The sequence below is a fragment of the Nycticebus coucang genome, chromosome 22 (assembly GCF_027406575.1).
Source record: "Nycticebus coucang isolate mNycCou1 chromosome 22, mNycCou1.pri, whole genome shotgun sequence".
NCBI classification, from domain to species: domain Eukaryota; kingdom Metazoa; phylum Chordata; class Mammalia; order Primates; family Lorisidae; genus Nycticebus; species Nycticebus coucang.
Window position 1 is genome coordinate 9,264,626 of NC_069801.1, and position 19,458 is coordinate 9,284,083.

At 52.6% G+C, this 19,458-nt stretch overlaps 1 protein-coding gene across 6 annotated transcripts in view; it reads right to left on the reverse strand.

Annotated features, from left to right (window-relative positions):
• Positions 1–12,862: 12,862 nt before the first annotated feature.
• DHRS3 (dehydrogenase/reductase 3) overlaps positions 12,863–19,458 on the reverse strand; it is a 46,638-nt gene continuing 40,042 nt past the window's right edge. For all 6 annotated transcript variants that reach the window (XM_053575745.1, XM_053575748.1, XM_053575749.1 and 3 more), the window contains 2 exons: positions 15,475–15,600; positions 12,863–13,386 (listed from right to left, as the gene is read on the reverse strand). In XM_053575745.1, the coding sequence (XP_053431720.1) occupies positions 13,302–13,386; positions 15,475–15,600 (211 nt within the window). In that variant the 3' untranslated portion in view covers positions 12,863–13,301. The remainder of the gene's footprint in view (positions 13,387–15,474; positions 15,601–19,458) is intronic.

A 19,458-nucleotide genomic window follows, 5' to 3' on the forward strand; every position in this document is an offset into this window, starting at 1 on the left:
CCTCCGAGAGGACTCCTTGTCTTTCCTTGGTTCTTCCTGTGGTTGGTGGGACCAGAGGGTGCCCCTGCCAGGGAGGTGGGGTTGTTTGGAGACGACAGCCAGAGGACATTCTACCAAGAGGTTGCCAAGGGCAAATCTCAGCTTGTGACCTTGGCCTGGTCCCTGCTTACTTCCTGGCTTCTGACGCTACCCCTCAGCCCGGTGGATCTGCCCCCAAGCTCTTGCCCTTACCCACACCACTCTCCTTATCATGCAGACCTCAGCTGAAAGGCGACTTCCTCCCAGAGGGCTTTGCTGACCACCCCAGCTAAAGCCACACCCCAAGGACTCCATTAACTCCCTGAGGGCTCCTGCCGCCGTCTGGCATTTGTGCTTTGGGTGATCTGTGTCTACTACTGTCCATCTACCTCCTGCTCCCCACCCCCGTCGTCTCTCATGTCCGAGAGCACAGGCACAGTGCCCTGCGTGCCACAGCACACGGCCACACTTGCCCATGGGGTGAGGGAACATCAGACCACTTCCAGTGCACTGGTGCGACCTGCTGTGCCCCACCTGAGTCGCCCTTTGCCCCTTGGCACAGCTCGAGCCTCTTCTGAGAGCACCATCCACGGATACAGGCTGAGCAGCCACCAGTGCAGGAAATGAGGGGAGAGGGTGGCCAGGTGGCCAGGTGGCTGAGCCTCGGGACCTCCTCCAGCTCCCCTCCTTCCTAGGGATCCCTGACCCCTCCCTGGGTCTTGCCCCAACCTACAAACCCTCCTCTGGCACACTCTATGGCTTGATGGCCTGGAGCCCATTTCTATCCAAGAGGCCTGTCCCAGAGAGACCCTGTGAGTAAGGGACAGACCTCTTTGGGGCAAAAGCCTGGGGTAGTGGACATTTCCTGGGGGGCCCTGAAGTCCACTTTGCCATAAAGAGGGCCTCTTCCCTTACTCCCTGAAGGAGCTGGCCAGAAACCAGCAAAGTGAAGAAGGATTGGGCTAGATGGTTTGTTTGGGTGATACCCCAAAACACCAGGGCCAACTTCAGATTGGGACCACCTTGGCCCACCTTCAAGGGTCCCCTGTCCATGTCAAGGGCCAATGCGGGGGGGCTTGCTGTGACTACCCAGGTGAAAGCATTGGTCGCAAGGGGAGAGAGTGGTCATCCCCCCACTACCGCAGGCTCCAGGCCAGGTCCAAGCCCTGAGTTCCACAACTAGGCGACAGCAGCTTCTTGCTGGGCCATTGACTCAGGAGCTGGTCCCGAGCTCTCCACCCTCACACTCTCACCTGGGCTAGCAGTGGGGGAAGAGGCAGGTGACAACCCCCCAGAGGTGACAGCCCCGGGGCGGGTGCCGCTGCCACCTGAGAGTGGGTGAGGAGCAGGTTAGCTGGGTGAAAAGTTCACTGCGAGGGGAGCTGTCTGTTCCCTCGCTTAATTTATCCACTATTTGGCTAACCTTGCTCTGAACCCAGGCCGCGAGACCCCTCTCCCCTCTCCCCCGCCTCCCCACTGGGCTTCTGAGCCACCAGACCTCCCGCCCTCACGGCAAGGCAGGACACACCGGCCTTGAAGGGGCCTGGGGCCAGGCTGCCGGGGGATAGGCTGGCTGCGTGGCCCGGCAGTTATTTATGACCGGAGCCTTCCCATCTTCAGTAACCAAAATAAAGTCCGGTTGCTGGTGAAGTCCAGGCCCCCAAACACCAGACATCTGCCGGGCCTTGCAAGGCGCCCCACCCGCCCGCCTTAGCCAAATACACAAGTGCTCAGGAGACAGTGACCTTTCCTATGGGGGCCATCTGTCATCATGGCTTTTGGCAGGAGCTGGACACACGGACCAGTCGGCCTCAGAGGGGAGGCCAGCCTCCTTCTCTGGCCTGGAGGTGGCCTCTGGGCCTCTCGTATGCCCTTGACCACTCAAGGGCTGGTCCCCTCAGACCCTTCCTTATCCCCAGCTCCCTTTTCATCTGACATACGTAGGGCAGGGGTGGGGTGGGAGGATGTGGAAGGAGGAACAGAGAGGGCGTCAGGGCGGGGTGGAGGGCAGAGGACAGTCATGACAGTAGTGACAGCCACTGACTGGGCAGGGTCCCAGGGTGCAAAGCACCAGCCCATGAGACTTCCGTATTCCATGGAGTCTCTCCATCTTCCAGCAGAGGAGGCAGGGCTGGGGAGCAGGGGGTGACTCACTCTCCTTGGGCCTCCCAAGTAGGTGGTGACAGGACAAACAACCCAGGTCACACTGGTCCTGAAGCCACTGTGCTCACTTTCCCATTCTCCCTGTTCATTCTTTCATTAAAATCCCTTTTTGGCAATTATAAAACCCTCACATGTTGGCGTCAGTCAGTGGAAACACAAAGATCCATGAAGAATGAATCACCCTGTCTCCAGCCCTCACCCCCGCATATCTTAAGTGACCTTTCTCCACTGTCTCTTTACTCACAAACGTACACAGGCGTGTGGATGCCCGGGCGTGCGTGTGTGTGGGAGCACAGGGAGTCACTTGTTTTGGCAATAATGAGATCTGATGTACACACCGGCTCTAATACTGCCTACTAACGACAGAGCATGGGGGCAGCCCCAGGTCGAAAATGCCCGATTCGTTCTTCTCAAAAGTGGCTCGATATTGCTAGTCTGGGTGAACTGTGGTTATTCTCACTTGCTTACCTTTCAAATGGGGCGGACTTACCTGCACTGTTCTGAAGTGCGAGGCTCAGTCAATGCCCAATGCCCATCCAGCTGCGTAACCATCACTCGGATCACAACACTGAGCATTTGTAGCCCTAGGACAATCCCCCTACAACCTATCAGCCCTGAGGGTGATCGCTGGGGATCGTAGATTAGGTGTGCTTGTGTTTGAACTTCTTCTGAATGGTGTCATTCAAGGTGAAGCCTTTCGTATCGGGCTCCTTTTGCTCAGTATTATGCTTGTGAGTTTCACCCACGCTGTTGCACGTAGCAGGTGTCCGCTCGCCATCGTTGCTGTGGAATATTCTGTTGTGTGAACCTACACCCTAATTGATCCATGCTACCATGATGGAAATTTGCCTAGTTTCCCATTTTCCACCAACACTAATAAGGTTTATGCACACCCCTTTGAGTTGCTAGCACTTTTGTTTGTAGAGGAGGGACGCTATCTTTCTGTGTGTTGATGAGAATAAAAGGGTTTCTTTAAAGCTTGTCCAGGGAGACAATGTTCCTTCTGCTCTAGAAAATCATTTGGTGAAATTTGTGGACCAGGTCAGAAAAAGCCTTTCAGGCCTTGCTGAGGAGTAATAAAAGCTTTATCCTGTGGGCAATGGGGAGCCATTGAAGGTTCTAAGCAGGGAGTGGCATGGTCAGATCTGAGCTCTGAAAAGGACCCCCCCTGGTTGCATTGGGTGGGGGGTGCCCATGGAATAGAACACCTGGAGGCTGAGACCACTTAGGAAACTGTCCAAAAGTGCAGATTAGGGAGGGGCCTCTGTGGAGGGTGTGATGATGGAGAGGGGTGTGTCCAGGAAGGTGGAGGGGAAGAAGTGACAGCACTCGAGGGGAGATAGACCATAGGCACAGTCCAGAACAAACCAGGGAGTAGAAGGATGGTGGGGTCTGGGGGCCGTGTTCCTGCCTGGGTCCCAGGCCCCAGCAGGGCCGCCTTGTCTTAGGAGCCTAGGCCTGGAGGCCTGAGCTGAAGGGGCAGGTGCCGCTCTGCTCTCCCGTGCTGCCTCTGCAGGACGGCCACTGTCTGAATCCCAATTCACAGGGCCACAAGCCCAGCCTCAAGGGAGTGGCGCAGCCCTCTGTGAATGCCACCTCTCTAGAGAAGCACATGCGTTTTTCGTGGTTACTTTGCCAGGAGAGAGGCCTACAGCTCCTCCTCCTGGCTGGGTCTTCCCAGATACACACAGGGACCCTCAGCTTCTGAGTTCCTGAAGGGGGGGTGACCTGCTGCTCCCCTGGCCCTCTGGCCTCCCGGCCCTTGGACAATGCCCACCCTCAACCTTCCAGCCAGGACTGGTATTTCCTCCCTGCCTCTGGTCAGCCCCTCCCAGCCTGGCATGCGGACCCTTTTCCTTTCCTAAAGAGCTTCCTTGGCCTGTGGGGCTGGCATGTGCACCAAGCATTCCTGATGTCCCTGGCTTCTGCCCGGGGGCAGCTCTGCCTCTCCTTGGAAGAATGGAATTAGCCCCTCACCCCCACTCTCCAGCGTGGCTGGCCTTCTCTTCCAGCGGCCTTGCCCGCCTCCCTGGGGTTTTTGTGTCCCCACACAAACCCGCCCAGTCCTGACATCTGCCCCTATCTCTTCTCTGAATTATGAACAGGCTTTCTGCTTCTGCCCATGCCCTCCACGGTCAGGCCCCCTTTGTCTGCAGCAACCATTCTTAAACGCTGGTCTCACCGTGACGCTGCCTGCTTTAGTGCCTTCTGCCTTGGGAATAGGTCCAAAATCCCTGCCGGACCTGTATGTCCTCTCAGACTTGGCCCAGCTGCCTTTTCAGAGCCTGGGCCCCCCGCCCCCATATGCTTGCTTAGCATCCATTTGATGGTCCTCCCATCCTGACGGGCAGAAAGCTCAGTGGAGACAAGCCCCTGCCCAAGTTCATTGCCATGTCCCGCTGCCTGCCCCACAGTGGGCCTTTAAGAACTATTTGTTGGAAGCTGAGTGACACTGAATGAGCAGGGACAAGCTGGGCACCCATTCCAACATTTCCCGAATTCCTCCACCCCAGGGCCACTGGCCCTGGCTTCCAGAGGGCACTGCTGGCCCTAAATGGCATCTTGTTCCTGCTGGACAGGGCCTCCTGCTACCACAAGGGGACAAAAGGCTTTCAGAACTAGCTGCCATTTTCTCCCAGTGACGGGGGAATGGGGGGGCAGTGATTCCATTCCTACAAAGAGGGCAGAGGCAGAGCCAGATGGTGTCCACTGCCGGACGTCTCCCCTCCTTGGGGCAGCTCTGAGGGACTGCCAGGTAGGACTGGTCAACTGCCCATACTGCGCTGCCAACTGCCCACCAGGGCACCCACTGACTGCCAGTCAGGAGTGGGGGCTGCCAACAGCCTGTCAATGCACTGGCCAACTGTCAGTCAGAAGAGGACAAGGTCCTGGGAGCTCAGGGATGCCTGTCAGGATGTGGGCCAGCTGTCACTCAGAAAGGCCCAGTAGCAAGTCAGGCAGTCCACCAGTGGTATCGTGGTAACAACTCTTGGTTTTGCTATGTAATGTCATTTTACCCTTCCCCTGGACTTCCAGGGAGCCTCCCCTCCCCAGCTGGCAGCCCATGTGTTCCAACTGGCTATTTCCCTGCTTGGTTGCAGGGATAGACTTTAAGACTCAGGGCCAGCCAATCAGAGCATTGCATTCCTCTGGCTGCTGTGATTGGTTCACACATGGACATGTGACTCAATCCAAGCCAATCAGAACTAATAGGAACTAATGCCTGGTGACTCCAATTTCCCTTTTTCTGCTGCTCTCGAGCTGGGGAGGGTCTATGTGAGGTTGGAGCTGAGGTAGCTTGCCATCACTGGAGCAAAATGTTGGAGAATGAAGCCAGCACAGAGGATGCAGAAATGAAGGACAGAGAAACAAAAAATGGATCCCAGAAACGCTACTTGTACCCTGGATCTAGTCATAACTGAAACCATGTTAGAATCTGGCAATGACATTGACTTAGATTGGCCAGGAAAATTCCAGGTCTTGGGCCATATGTTTATGAACAAAGGCAAGAATTACATCTGTACTCTTTACATACTAGGCTGCTTCTTCAAGAAATCACAGCATCTAGCCGGGCGTTGTGGTAGGCACCTGTAGTCCCAGCTACTTGGGAGGCTGAGGCAAGAGAATCACTTAAGCCCAAGAGTTTGAGGTTACTGTGAGCTGTGAGACCACGGCACTCTACCCAGGGTGACAGCTTGAGACTGTGTCTCAAAAAAAAAAAAGAAAGAAAGAAATCACAGCATCAGGCTGGGCACTGTGGCTCACACTTGTAATCCTCTGGAAGTTTGAGGCAGGTGGATTGCTAGAGCTGACGGGGTGGAAACCAGCCTGAGCAAGAGTGAGACCCTGTCTCTACTAGAAATATAGAAAAAACTGAGGCAAGAGGATCACTTGAGCCCAAGGGTTGGAGGTTGCTGTGAGCTATGATGATGCCATGGCACTCTACCCAGGGTGACAGCTTAAGATTCTGCCTCAAAAAAGAAATAAATAAAGAGAGAAAGAAAGAAAGAAAGAAAAAGAAAGAAAGAGAGAAAGAAAGAAAAAGAGAAATCACAGCATCACAGCATCCAGGGATTAAGAATCAGGGTTTTCCAATCAGTCTCTGGGGTTCAAATCTCAGCTCTACCAGTTACTAGCTGTGAATAAGCATCAGGAAGATTACTTCATCTTTCTCTCTATCTCAGTTTCCTATAAAATGTTGGGAGATTTTAATTATTAAATGCATATAACTTAGGATCTGTCACATACCAAGCATGCAATGATTTATTACTTTCCATATAATATCATATAAATTTATTAATTTATTACTTGGCATTAATACCAAGCACAAATGCATGAATTTATTATGCATATTACTCTTAATTTTTAATTCCTTTTTATTTTTTGAGACTGAGTCTCATTCTGTCCCCTTGGGTAGAGTGCTGTGGTGTCACAGCTCACAGCAACCTCAAACTCCTGGGTTCAAGCCATTCTCTTGCCTCAGCCTCCTGAGCTGCTGGGAATACAGGTATGTGCCACTGTGCCTGGCTAGTTTTTCTATTTTTAGTAGAGACAAGTTCTCACTCTTGCTCAGGGTGGTCTCGAACTCTGAGCTCACGCAAAACACCTGCCTCAGACTCCCAGAGTGCTGAGATTACAGGCATGAGCCCCATGCCTGGCCTATTCCTTTGATTTTTAGAAGCAACTCTACCGGGGCAGGGTTATTTGTCCCATTCTATAGATGGAGAAACTAAGGCTTGGGGGGAGGTTAAGGTTAAACACAAGGTCACACAGAGCCAGGATTCGGAATCTCAGCCAGATATGGCGGCTCCAAACTCCAGTCTCTTCTTCAAGCATCAGGGGATGTTTAGCCTCATCTCACACTCAACAAGCCGGAGCTGTGGAAGTTTGTGTGCTCGTGGCCAGGCCCCAGGCTGGGGCTCTGCCCAGGTCCCCATGTGACCTTCCCAAGCGGGATCCAGTTACATCACAGCAGCAGCTCAAAGGAACAAGCACAGCTTGTGTCTTCCTCCAAGTGCTTATTTATTTCCTTTGTCTTGGGAGCTTTGAAAAAGGAAAGGAATGATAAGGATTTGAGGGGAAAGGCAGCCGGGGAAATTCTGCAGTGCTGGCGTAACTCACCAAGAGAGCAGAGGCAAGAAGGGGCTTTCAAACCAAGTCCAAAGAAAGAGAGACTCAAGTGGTAACATGGAAGGAAGTTTCCTGGCTCCCCATGGGAGGCTCAGGGCCCAGCCTGTGCCAGCGGTTCACTTCCCGGTGCTGTGCCAGCCTCTTGGAGGTCAGGCCATGAAAGCTCTTTGGGGCTCAGTCTCCTGCTACTCAAGGCCCATAATGCAGCTCTTGCTGCTCTGGGCTGTTAGGAAGACGTGAGAAAACGCTGTAGACCAGGGGATCCCCACAGGGGTGAGTTAGCTCCTTAGGGGACTTTTGACCATATTGGGAGACTCTTTTCTGGTTGTCAAAACTGGAGAAGGTGCTCCTGGCAGTTGATGAGTAGAGAAACCCCTAGTGCACAGGACAGCCCCAGCACAGAGAATGATTCCATTCAAAAGATGGAATAGGTCTGTGGTTAGGGTTAGGGTTGGGATCAGGTTAGAGTCAGGGTTGGGATAGGATGGCGGTTCTGGGTGTATTGAGAAGAAGGCAGAACCCTGCTTTTTGCTGCCTGTGGCAAAGGCAGTAATTACTGAGTGGAAGTGGCCACTCCCGCCCTCATGTGGAGTCTGGCCCAGAGTGGGAGAAAGACTGGGACAGACCAAATAAATAACAATAGCCCAGAATATTCCTCAAGATCAACCCCTGGAGCCCCAAATTAACAAATTCGGTAAATCCATGCAATGATCATTTGGTAAAGAAGAGGCCTGAAGCACGGAGGCCATCTACACCATGCATGCGCCTTGAAAACAGCAAGCTCAGGGAAAGACACCACTAAAGCCCACTTTGTGTGGGATTCCACCTACGTGAAATATCTGGAACAGCAAATCCGTAGAGACAGAACTCTGCAAGCGTTTGCCGTGGCTGAGAGTCAGGGAAGGGGTAATGGAGAGGGACCACCAATGAGTACAAGGTTTCTTTTTGAAATGGTTGCGTGACTCTGAATAAACACCACTGAATTACACACTTCAGTGGGTGATTGTGTGGTATGTCAATTGTATCCAATAAGGCTGTTACATAAAAAATAATTACAATGGTAAGTGGTTAGGTGGTTGATGAATAAAATGAACAGACGGTTGAGATGGAGTAACCCAGCCACGGTGACCACCTGGGAGGCCATGTCTGAGGCCTGCTTTGCAGGTTGGGATAGGGGGAGATGGACACAGCACAGGTCCACGTGCAATGAGGAGGGGACAGGACGGTGTGTGCAGAGAGTCCCAGGGGCTCCTCAGAAGGGAGAGACAGCCGTGCCTTGCAGGGTGAACCTGATCACACGGGTGGGACCTGCTGACCTTAGTTACACGGCCACTGTGCTCAGGACGCTGCAGAAATATTCCTTCCCAGCTGCTCAGCTCCTGGAGGGATAGCCTGGTTTCAATGAAAAGGCAGACTTATTTGCAGAGTGCTTTTTTTTTTTACTCTTCTCCTGAGTGTCCTGAAAATCCCCAGAACGGTGGGCAAAAGGTGGGGTGCCAAGGGGCTCCTAATAATTCAATGCAGAGAAGTCAGAGACCCTCTTGGGTCACAAACTGGGCCCTGGTCAGCCAGCCTCCTGAGTCAGGCCTGGTCCCCCTGTGCTGGGCTTCTCTTCTGGCTAGTTTGAGGTGGTGGCTCTGCTGCCTAACTGGGGCATCTGGGTTCAAGAGCAGCTTCCCAGCAGGGTAGGGACGAGGCTGCCACTCTCAGTAGTACCTTCCGGAGAAGCTTCTGCATTTATTCCCATCCTGAGCCGTGGAGAGATTTAGATGCCAAGGGGCTGCCCAGAGCCAGCGGTGTTGGGAGGTGCCAGAGAAATGTCCTGCAAATGTCCCACCTGCCTGCACTGGGGGACAGCAACCTGTCCTCATGCAGCACCTCCTGTCTTCCCGGGGCCCTTTGCTTTGCCCTCCATAGGGGCCTCACCCCACCAACATGTTGGGATCTTCTGAGCTGCAGCATCATCCCGCCCAACCACAGGGATGCCAGCCAGGTCTTGTAGGATACCATGGCCACCAGCCAGGCCAAGGCAGTGACCCCAGGTGTTCTGAGGGGCAGTATGGTCTTGGCTGGATGCTACAGGAGCTGCCAGCATCACACCAAGCCCCGATGAGATCACAGACACTGTTTAGGTCCCATTCCCACTGCATACTCACCCCAGCCTCCTGGGGTAGGAGAACACTAATGTCACCTGTGCTCTGCAGGAGAGGAAAGTCAATGTCACACAGGAGGTTGCAGAGCTGGGATTTGAACCAGGCTAATGGACCTGCAGTCTGGATCCCCCTTCAAATACTGGGCCCTCCCAGCTCTTGGGGAGCTCCTTAACCTCATGGTAGGTCCGGGCACTCCGGGATGAACTTCTGAGCACAAGGCTACTGGGGGGCTGGGAGCTGAGGGCCTCTGGGGGCTGTGAGAGGTAGGGCAGGGAGCTAGACCCTCAGGCCCAGGCTGAACCAACACTAGTCCATAGTGGTCGGTCTTCAGTTTATGAAGAGCGCTGTGTGGATGAATGTCTAAACAAATCCTGGTGTGACAGTTCCACTTTAAGGAAGACCTGGGTGCCCAAAGTACCTGAGAGCTGCTCTAGACCTCCCTTCTGGGTCCAGGGACGAAGAAGTGATGGGTGGCTGTGCATAGAGACCCCTTCACAAATGTGGACCTCTTAACAACCCACGTCCTCTGGAAGGACCCCCCTGAATATGGGAGAAGACCCCTCAGAGACAGAAGTCCCAGGTGTGCTGTGGGAGGATGGGCATCTCTTCTCTCCTGAGATGGCACCCTGACACCTGCCCTCCCCGCTCTGTGCTTGTCAACATGTGGGCAGCCAAATGCCTTTGCAAACTGGCGCTCCATTTTTGGCCCCAGTCAGACTAGGACATCTTCAGGGCAAGGGCTGTCTCCCTCATCAGACAGGGCTTGTGACATAATGCTGAGCCCTGGGGTCAGTCTAGGAGCTTTCCGTCACCCTGGTCCTTCTTAAATATCCATTTGGTCTGAAAAGATGAGAGTCCCTTTCTCAAAGCATTCTGGCCCCTGGGAGCAGAGTGGTGGTCATAGGACTCAATTCCTGAGCACTTGCCAGGCCGGACAGCCTGGGCCCCTGGGACGGTGCCAGGACAGGGCTTGGGTCTGGTGCCTCCCTGGGCTCGGTGCCCACCCCTAATCTGGTTCTCTTTGGGGATGGGGAGGAACCCTAGGCATGGCAACTGGGTCATTTCCCAGGGCCCAAGGCTCCTTCGCAGGGTTGGCACATCTTGTCCTGCCCCTCAGGGGCTTGGCACCTGCCACTGTCCTTCCCATGGCCAAGCTAAGGGACAGAATTAGCTCTCTTCTCTCATTCTCCAGCCTTTCCAAGCGGCCAAACCATCTGGGAGAGGGACAAGAATGGGGCCTCCTGGGAATCTGCCCAAGGCTTTTTCTTCTGGTTCCTCTGGGAAAAGATCCAGAAAAAGACTGAAAGCTTCCCGGCTGGCAGGAGGGGGCAGGGCAGGAGCAGGCTGGGCCCTGTCACCAGGAGAAGCCACTGGGGCTCTGGGAAGCCCGCGCTCCCTCTAGCCAGGACGGTCATCGCACCCTCGCTGGGCTTCACTCAGTCCCAGCGTCTGGTCAGACCTCAGGGATCCCCAAAGCATCTCTGGCCTGCAGGCCAAGTGCAACTTCATGGAAACCTCAGGAGTCAAATCATCTCCAAAAGGTTGGGCTGGAGCCAGGCTGTGAGCACAGAAATTCATCTGCTGCTCAAGCCTGGAGAGAAAAATCAGGGCTCAGCAGGCAGGACCCACCCTCATCCTCTTCCCCAATCCCTTTGCATTTAGCAAAGCACCAAAGCATTTTGGTAATGCATGTGGTCAAGGACCAAAAGGGAGGGGAGGGATGGGTCACGGCTTGGTACCACATCGCTTGCTATTTGATTGCTGCACAGTGAGCAAGGGGACTTGCGGTCCTGGGAGAGCTGCGTTCAGATTCCGGCTCTAGTGCCCTTGAAACCTGGGCAGGGGTTGCCCTGCTCTGAGCCCTTTTTCTCATCTACAAAATGGGTGTCATAGCACTGCTTTCCAAAGGCTACTGAGAGGTGCGGGCTGACCAGTGATTCTGTAGCCCTCTGCTCAGCATCTACTGTGTCTGACCTCAGGCCTCCCTCCATCTTCTGCCTAAATTTTAATTTTCCTCATGACATTTTCTTCCATGGAGTGGCAGATCCCATTCTAGTTCTAAACCACTGACTGCTTCCCCAAGGAGGGAATTGTTATTTCCTGCAGCATCAGTGGCAGGTTTGACCACATGACCTGCTCGGGCCAATGAAATGTGGGGAGACATGACACACGTTGTTTCCAGGCAGAAAAGTTTGGCAGCTGCCATGTGGTTCACCAGGTGCGTTTGCCTTCACCATAGGTGATCCTCCCAGACAGAGGCCGCTCAGTTAGCCTGAGCAACAGAGCAAGATGACCCGGAGCAGAGCTGTAGCCACCCTTGAAGGACAGGTAGCAACAGTAAGATGGAAGCCTTCCCTTTTGGAAGCCATTGAGATTTGGGGGTGACAGCCTGGTTGATAATGGCACGGCTGCTGGAAGTCTTTAAAGTTTTCTCTGAGAGCTGTAAGTTTTGGTCTTCAGGTCCTGTGAGGTAGCATGGATAACAGAGCTATAACATGATGTCTTGAGACCCGTGGTCGCTCTATAGGTACTCAGTCAAGAGTGGATATGCAATTTTGACTAGGCGTTGTGCACGCAGACCTGAGCTGTGTGTTTAGTCTAAGTTCCCTTCCCTCTAAGGGAAGGCAGGAAGGTTCAGCCTGAGGCTTCTTGGGAAGCTCCTCCATTGAGTCAGAGGCTGGTGACCTCCGACACCTCCTGGGAGCCCCATTTTCTCCCCTTCCCCCACCTGCAAGACCTGTGCAGATGGTGGCTAGTTAATAAGAGATGGCATTATCCACCTCTCCCCCTGTGGCCCAAGGTCAAGTTTATTAAGCTTGAAGCAGCAGAGAGAGTACACACCAGGGGAACCATGGGGCATCTCTACCCAGGTCTTTTTGACTGTAAATTCCCCCCAAAGAGGAAGACTGTGCCAGTCCCTCTGCTACCCCAGGTTTCCCCTTCCCCTGCAATCAAATGGGACATGGGGGTCTGGGTCTGTAGGGCTGGCTTCATTGTGATGAATTGTCACTACAATTGGTGACTCACAATTCTTTCTCAACCAGATTACTGGCCTTTTGTCCAGCAGGTGCTCATTAAAGACAGGTTCTGCTCTCCTGGTGGCTGGCAGTGCCGTGGCATGACAGAGCAGCTCTACCTGTGGCCAGCTCTCTGCAGACTAGTTCATGAAGGTCACACCAGGGAAGCAAAATGGCCCCTGACCCCTGGCTGTTGGTAAAGGGCCTGGCGCTTTCCTCTGCCCCCAGGCCTGGGCTCCACTTTCTCTCCTATTCTTTGCCCTCTTCTCTACTCCCAGCAGCTGGGAACTCTGAACAGACCAATCCTCTCTCAAAGGATGGAGTTCTGTGGCTGGGATTGGCCCCCTGCCAACTGCCCACTGAGGATTTGAACAAAGTAAGTCACAAAAGCCATCTCTCTTTATTTTTCATTCCTGCTGTTCAACCAGTTTGTGCAAGCCAAGGATAAGGAGGTTTTGGAGGGGGAGGCAGAGCATCTGGGGACAGACCCTTCTGGAAATAGTCTATGCACATGGCTGAGGTTGGTTAGACTGGAGAAGCGATTGAACAATAAACTCTACAGAATTAGAAATGCACAAAAGTGTCAAGACGGCTGCTGGCTGGTTTCTCGCCTCCCCATGGGGGTCAGAGTTATCCCCATCAGTCCTGTGCAAAGGTCCTGGGGCTGGCCAGTGGGGGGGGGCAGCCAGATTCTTCCTGGGGGAGAGGAGGTGTCCTGCTCACCCAGCAGAACTGTGCCGACGGACAGGCGCAAGGCGAGTGCCCGGGTGCGTGGCCCCCTCCGGCTCTGGCTCCTTGAGCGTGTCTCTGGGTTTCGCCTCTATGTCCGCCCTTTGAAAGTGTTCATGCAGGTGTAGGTCCCTGAGAATTTGTGGATTTCCTCGAGTGCAGCCTGTGGGAGGATGCTGGCGGAGTGGGAGGAAGAAGAGAAGACGGTTATCAGGGGTGTGGGCCTGAGGCTGGGTCACGGGGGGCCACACCAGATGGCAGAATCATGCCACCCATCTCCCAGCCACACGCCAGCTGCGCCCACCAGGCCCCTGCAGGGAAGGGCTTTCAAGGAACTAGATAAGCAGCTGTTGACCAGACCGGGGTGGGGTAGAAGAAACTTTCAAAGTCATAGCCTTAGCACTTCAGCACCTGTACATGCCTAAGAGATCAATCAGCTCCAACTGCCATTTATTCAACTAAGATTTGCTACATGAGTCTCAGAATTCAGGTACGATTTGGGGAGTACGCCCTCCAGAGGACTGTCCTAGCCTCGCCCTCAAGCCTCTCCTTGGTACAACCCAGAGCCCCTGTGAGTCCCCTGCAGGCCCTGGTTGTCCTCCTGTTTACGTGGCCAGCCCGTGGGTGCCTATGTGGCAGCGTTTCACCTCTGCCTGGCCCCGCCCCTAGCACGGGCCTGGTACAGGGAGGGGGGCCTTGGTCTGTTGTTGAATGAGACTGAAGGGCCCCGGTTCACTCTAGTATGAGATGCGAAAGGTTCACTTTCAGCTGGAGCAATCTGGAAGGTTTCCTGGGGGTGGTGGCACTAGAGTTGAGCCTTTAAAGATTTCTCTTGGGGAAGATGGAGCAGGATGCAGGGCAGGGAATATTTCCTTGTTGAAAAGTAGTCGGGGAAGGGGGCAGGAAATGTAGACTGGGGGATTACTCTGGAACCCAAAGTGGTTACCCAAGTATACCCTGCCTGACAAGTACCATGACATTTCTGTGCATTCTGAGCCTTTGGCATCAAGGCCCCTGTACTGCCCATTAGAGTAAACTTCCTAGAGGTTGGGGCTGTGTCTCTCAGTCACTAGAATAGTGGTTCTCAAAGTGTGGGGACCAGGAACCCTTGGAGGGGGTTCGTAACACACTAAGATGTTAATTGCATTTCCACTCTCTTTCCTTCAGTGTACAGTGGAGCTTTCCAGAGGCTGTATGACATGGCTTATGTCACAAGAAGTTCAAATCAGACGCAGATATAAGAATCCAGTTGTCGGGCGGCGCCTGTGGCTCAGTCGGTAAGGCGCCGGCCCCATATACCGAGGGTGGCGGGTTCAAACCCGGCCCCAGCTGAACTGCAACCAAAAAATAGCTGGGCGTTGTGGCGGGCGCCTGTAGTCCCAGCTACTCGGGAGGCTGAGGCAGGAGAATCGCTTAAGCCCAGGAGTTGGAGGTTGCTGTGAGCTGTATGATGCCATGGCACTCTACCAAGGGCCATAAAGTGAAACTCTGTCTCTACCAAAAAAAAAAAAAAAAAAAAGAATCCAGTTGTCTTCAAATAAAGCAGACAACAAAGAGATTTGCAAAAATGTAAAACAATGACACTCCTTCCTACATTTGTTTTGTTTTAGAAAATATGATTACAGGAAGTGTTTGTAGTGGTCACTAAAGATATATATATATATAATATATATTTACCTGCTGTAAAAATATATTTATGTTAAGGCAATGAGTTTGTTGTTATTTATATATAAAAATGTAAATATAAACAGGTATAGATCTTATATAATTTTTCTGTTTTAATTTCTAATATAGTAAATAGTGATAAGATATAACTTAGGCTGGGTTCAGTAGCTCACATCTGTAATCCCAGCACTCTGGGAGGCTGAGGTGGGTGGATTGCTTGAGCTCAGGAGTTGGAGACCAGCCTGAGCAGGAGTGAGACTCTGTTTCTACTAAAAATAGAAAAATTAGCTGGGCCTTGTGGCAGGCACCTGTAGGACCAGCTACTTGGGAGGCTGAGGCGGGAAGATCACTTGAGCCCAGGAGTTTGAGAGTGCTGTGAGCTATGATGCCACAGCACTCTACCAGGACACAGATTGAGAATCTGTCTCAAAAAAAAAAAAAATACAATTCAAATCAATAAAAGGTCTTGGGTTCCTTAATACTTTTTAAGGCCTAGGGGCTCCTGGGACTAACAAGTTTGAGAACTGCTGCCCTGGGTGAGGACAGCACATCAACAGTTGTTGATGGAGCCCAGGGTGGCCCGCCCCCACCACCAATACCTTTTCAAGATGATGAGGGCGTGCATGGTCCATGGGAGCAGCAGGAGGGCCTGATTGAGCTGCACGGCTTCCACAGTCCTCCGGGCCACCGTCTCCGGCTTCAGCGGGGGGAAGAGGTTGGGAAACCTGAATGCAGGGAGAGAGATACAGTGGCTTTCTCCTGGGAGGCACCTGCTTGTGCCAGAAGCCTGTACGTGGCTGACACACCAGGGACACCCCTCCCCCTTTCCTGTTGGGGAGACTCAAAGACTGTTGGGATACTCCCCCAGCCTCAGACTTGTTGGGAGTTCCACATTCCCTCATCCCCGCAATGCACAGGGGTCTCCCCTAGGGTCATAGACTTCCACCCCAGCCACCTGGGATCCCTTCTCCAAGCTCCTCCAGGAGCTCCCAGAGCACCTGGACTCTGTCCCATGCTCTCTGAGCCTTCTGGGCCCTGCCAATCAGCAGGACTGGCCCAGTCTCTCTGTTCTTTTTAAGACAGAGCCTCAAGCTGTCACAGCTCACAGCAACCTCCAACTACTGGGCTCAAGCGATTCTCCTGCCTCCGTCTCCCAAGTAGCTGGGACTATAGGCACCCGCTACTGGCTAGCCTGGCTATTTTTTGGTTGCAGCCATCGTTGTTTGGTGGGCCCAGGCTGGATTCGAACCCGCCAGCTCAGGTGTACATGGCTGGTGCCTTAGCCGCTTGAGCCACAGGCGCTGAGCCCAGTCTCTCTGTTCTTGTCACGCTATGCTTTCTCTTGTTGGGGCCAGCTGTCCGCGTGGCCTGGCTCTCTCGTGAGAGACGTCTCAGCTCAACCTCCCCAGAGTGGTCTCTGATCTTGTTCCTGCTAATTTTCTTGGCTGTATTTCCCCCATCTAGAATGGCCTTGCTCGTGAGGCCTGTCTCCCTGCTCAGACTAGGAGTTCCACAAAGGTGGAGGCCTGGTCGGTCTTGCTCCTTCTTATGTCCCCAGCACCTAGCGTAGAACCTGGCACACAGAAGGTGCCAAATGACACTTGCTGAAAGGGTGAACACTGCCCCACCTCCTGTTCTGCTTACCCTGTCTGGAGGCAGGCTCTGCTGGGGACGCCTTCTGCCTAGCTTGTCACTCACTAACTTACTGATTGATTCACTGATTCATTCACATCTTTGCAAAGTGCTTTCCATGAGATTTCAAAATGAATGAATGATTGAATAAGCAAACATTAGGGGCGTCTCATGCCTGTTTAGAGGGGTCTGACCTCAGACCCATACGGTGATGATATTCCTTAAGTGCCAGCCCATGCACAAATCATTCTCCCAATTTACAGATAAGAAAACTGAGGGTTCAGTGGGTCAGTGGGACACTAGGGAGTCACATCAGATCAAGGCTCCAACACCTTCTCTCTGCTCTTCTGCCCCTCCTGGGCCTGTAGGTGCAGGGCTAATGCTGCTGGCTTTGACCCTGATCCTACAAAGGCCTTATGATCTGTTCTGGCACCAGGAAGATTAGGGGTGATGAGTCACCCTCCTCTGATGTCATTCTTGAGCAACAGGCAGTCCATGGGCCCCTGGCTTGGGCTTGGCCTCCGAGGGCATGTAGATCTCACCCACTGTACTTCCTTTGCCATCTAAGAGGCCCACAGCCTTGCAGTCTAGACGGGCCAGGCTCCGGGTTCTGCAAAGATGGCTGTGCAGAGGCAGTTCACTGACATTGGAATCCTGCAGACTCGGCGGACAGTTGAGACTCTCCAGCCTCCACCTGCGGCCTATCCTCTTTCTTGGGGAAGGAAAGACAGGAGAGACAGACCAAGTTCCTTGGTCCAGGGGGACCCTTTCTACCCTTCCCGTGAGACCCCTGGAAGGACCTCACAGAGGAGACCTCAAGCATGTCTGCAGGGGTGGATTTTCTCCTTCTCTGTGCTGGGTGGGATGGGAACTGTTAACTCCCACGGAGGCAGCACAGATCTGTGAAAAGAACACCGTGGGCAAGCCAATTTCAAGCTGTGCAGCCTTGGGCAAGTAATTTTGCTTCTTTGAGACTCAGTTCCCCCATCTGTAAAATGGGGAGATGGTTCTCTGGCCGGGTTACTGTGAAGGCCGAATGCAGCAGTGTTTGTGAAGAGTGGTGTGGGTGAGGCCCAGTAAATAGATTTATAAACAGCAGCACCCACGGACATGGCCAACATTGCTGGGAAACACACCGATTTTGTCCTAAACATGTCCCCCATGTTTAACCCCGTGAAGCTGCTAAGCATGGTTGTAGGAAGAACCAATGCTTTTATTCATTTTTTTTCTATCCTTTCAGGAAATGGGAGTTGGTTAAGTACCATCTTCCTTACTCTACCCTCCTGGCCAAGCCCTTGGGGTTCACCTGCACAGCCACAGGTAACTGAGTACCTGCGGTAATTCACCTGGGGCTTCACGGCTTGCCAGGCATGACTAGTTGATTCACACATAGGAGCTCATCTACCCAGGCAGTAGGAGGTACTATTATTAATCCCTTTTTACAGAGAAGGAAACTGAGGCACAGAAAAGTTAAGTAACTTGCTTGAGGCCACCCAGGGCTGGGATTTGACCCCAGGGAGTTTGATCTCCACTCTGAACCACTATGGAAAAATGCCTTGGAAAACCTGGAATTTCTCTCTCAAGTGGGAGAGAAGGAATTATATTAAAACATGAAAGAGATACACAGACTCAATATCAGTGAATGTCCTTCTGCTACTGTGCTCAGGGCACCCAATTAAAACAGCAGATTGCCACTGATGTACTTCTATCCCATATGTATTTATTGAGCACCAACTGTATACTCAGAAAAAGAGAAACCAAACCAAGTTGTCACGGGAGAAAAAAAGCCAACGTGGTACATTAATAGTGGTCTAGTCTCCTCTCAACTTATAATTTGCACACAAGCCAGGGGGAAGTATGTACTTCTGTGACAAACTCTGAAGATACGGTCTGCGAGGAAAATTAATAACATGAATTTATGAAGATGTTTATTGTCAGTAAAAATAAGGAGAGCAGTAGTTCTTTCTTAACTATCTAGTGTGTTCTGGCCTTGCACTAGCTGTGCTAGATGTATTATTCCTAATTCTCCTGATAATCCTACAAGCAAATATTATTTCCACTGTTTTACAGATGACCAAAGTAACACTCGGAGAGGTAACACAACTAGCCCAAAGTTTCCCAGCTGAAGAGTACATAATTCAAATCAGGCATTTTTGATTCTTTTTTTTTCCCTTGTTTTTTTTTTTTTTTTGTCTAGACAGAGTTCTACCCTATGCCCTGAGCAGAGTGCAATGGCGTCACAGCTCACTGCAACCTCAGACTCAGGCTGTGGGCCTCCTGCTGCCTCAGCCTCCGAAGCTGCTGGGATTACAGGTGCTCGTCGTGGTGCCTGGCTGGGTTTTTCAATTTTTTCATGAGTCGGGGTCTCACTCTCACTCAGACAAGCCTCGAACTCCTGAGCTCAAGCAATCCTCCCGTCTCAGCCTCCCACAATGCTGGGATTACAGGTGTGAGCCACTGCGCCTGGCTTTCTTGTTTTTTTTTTTTTTTTGAGACAGAGTCTCACTATGTCACCCTCGGTAGAGTGCCATGGTGTCACAGCTCACAGCAACCTCAAACTCGTACGCTCAAGCGATTGTCTTGCCTCAGCCTCCCGAGTAGCTGGGACTACAGGCGCCCGCCACAATGCCCAGCTGTTTTTATTAGAGATGAGGTATTGCTCTTGCTCAGGCTGGTCTTGAACCTGTGAGCTCAGGCAATCCACCAGCCTTGGCCTCCCAGAGTGCTGGGATTATAGGCGTGAGCTACTGCACCTGGCCTGCATTTTTGATTTTTGATGACCAGAGCCACACTTTAAATTGAGCTATAAATCGAGACATTGTCATCACCCCAAGATAGCCAGGCGCAGTGGCTCACACCTATAATCCCTATCAACAATAACTAAGCTGTGGGGAGTGACCCTCCAGGGCAGCACCATGCTGAACTGTCTCTTGTAATCCTCACAATGGCTC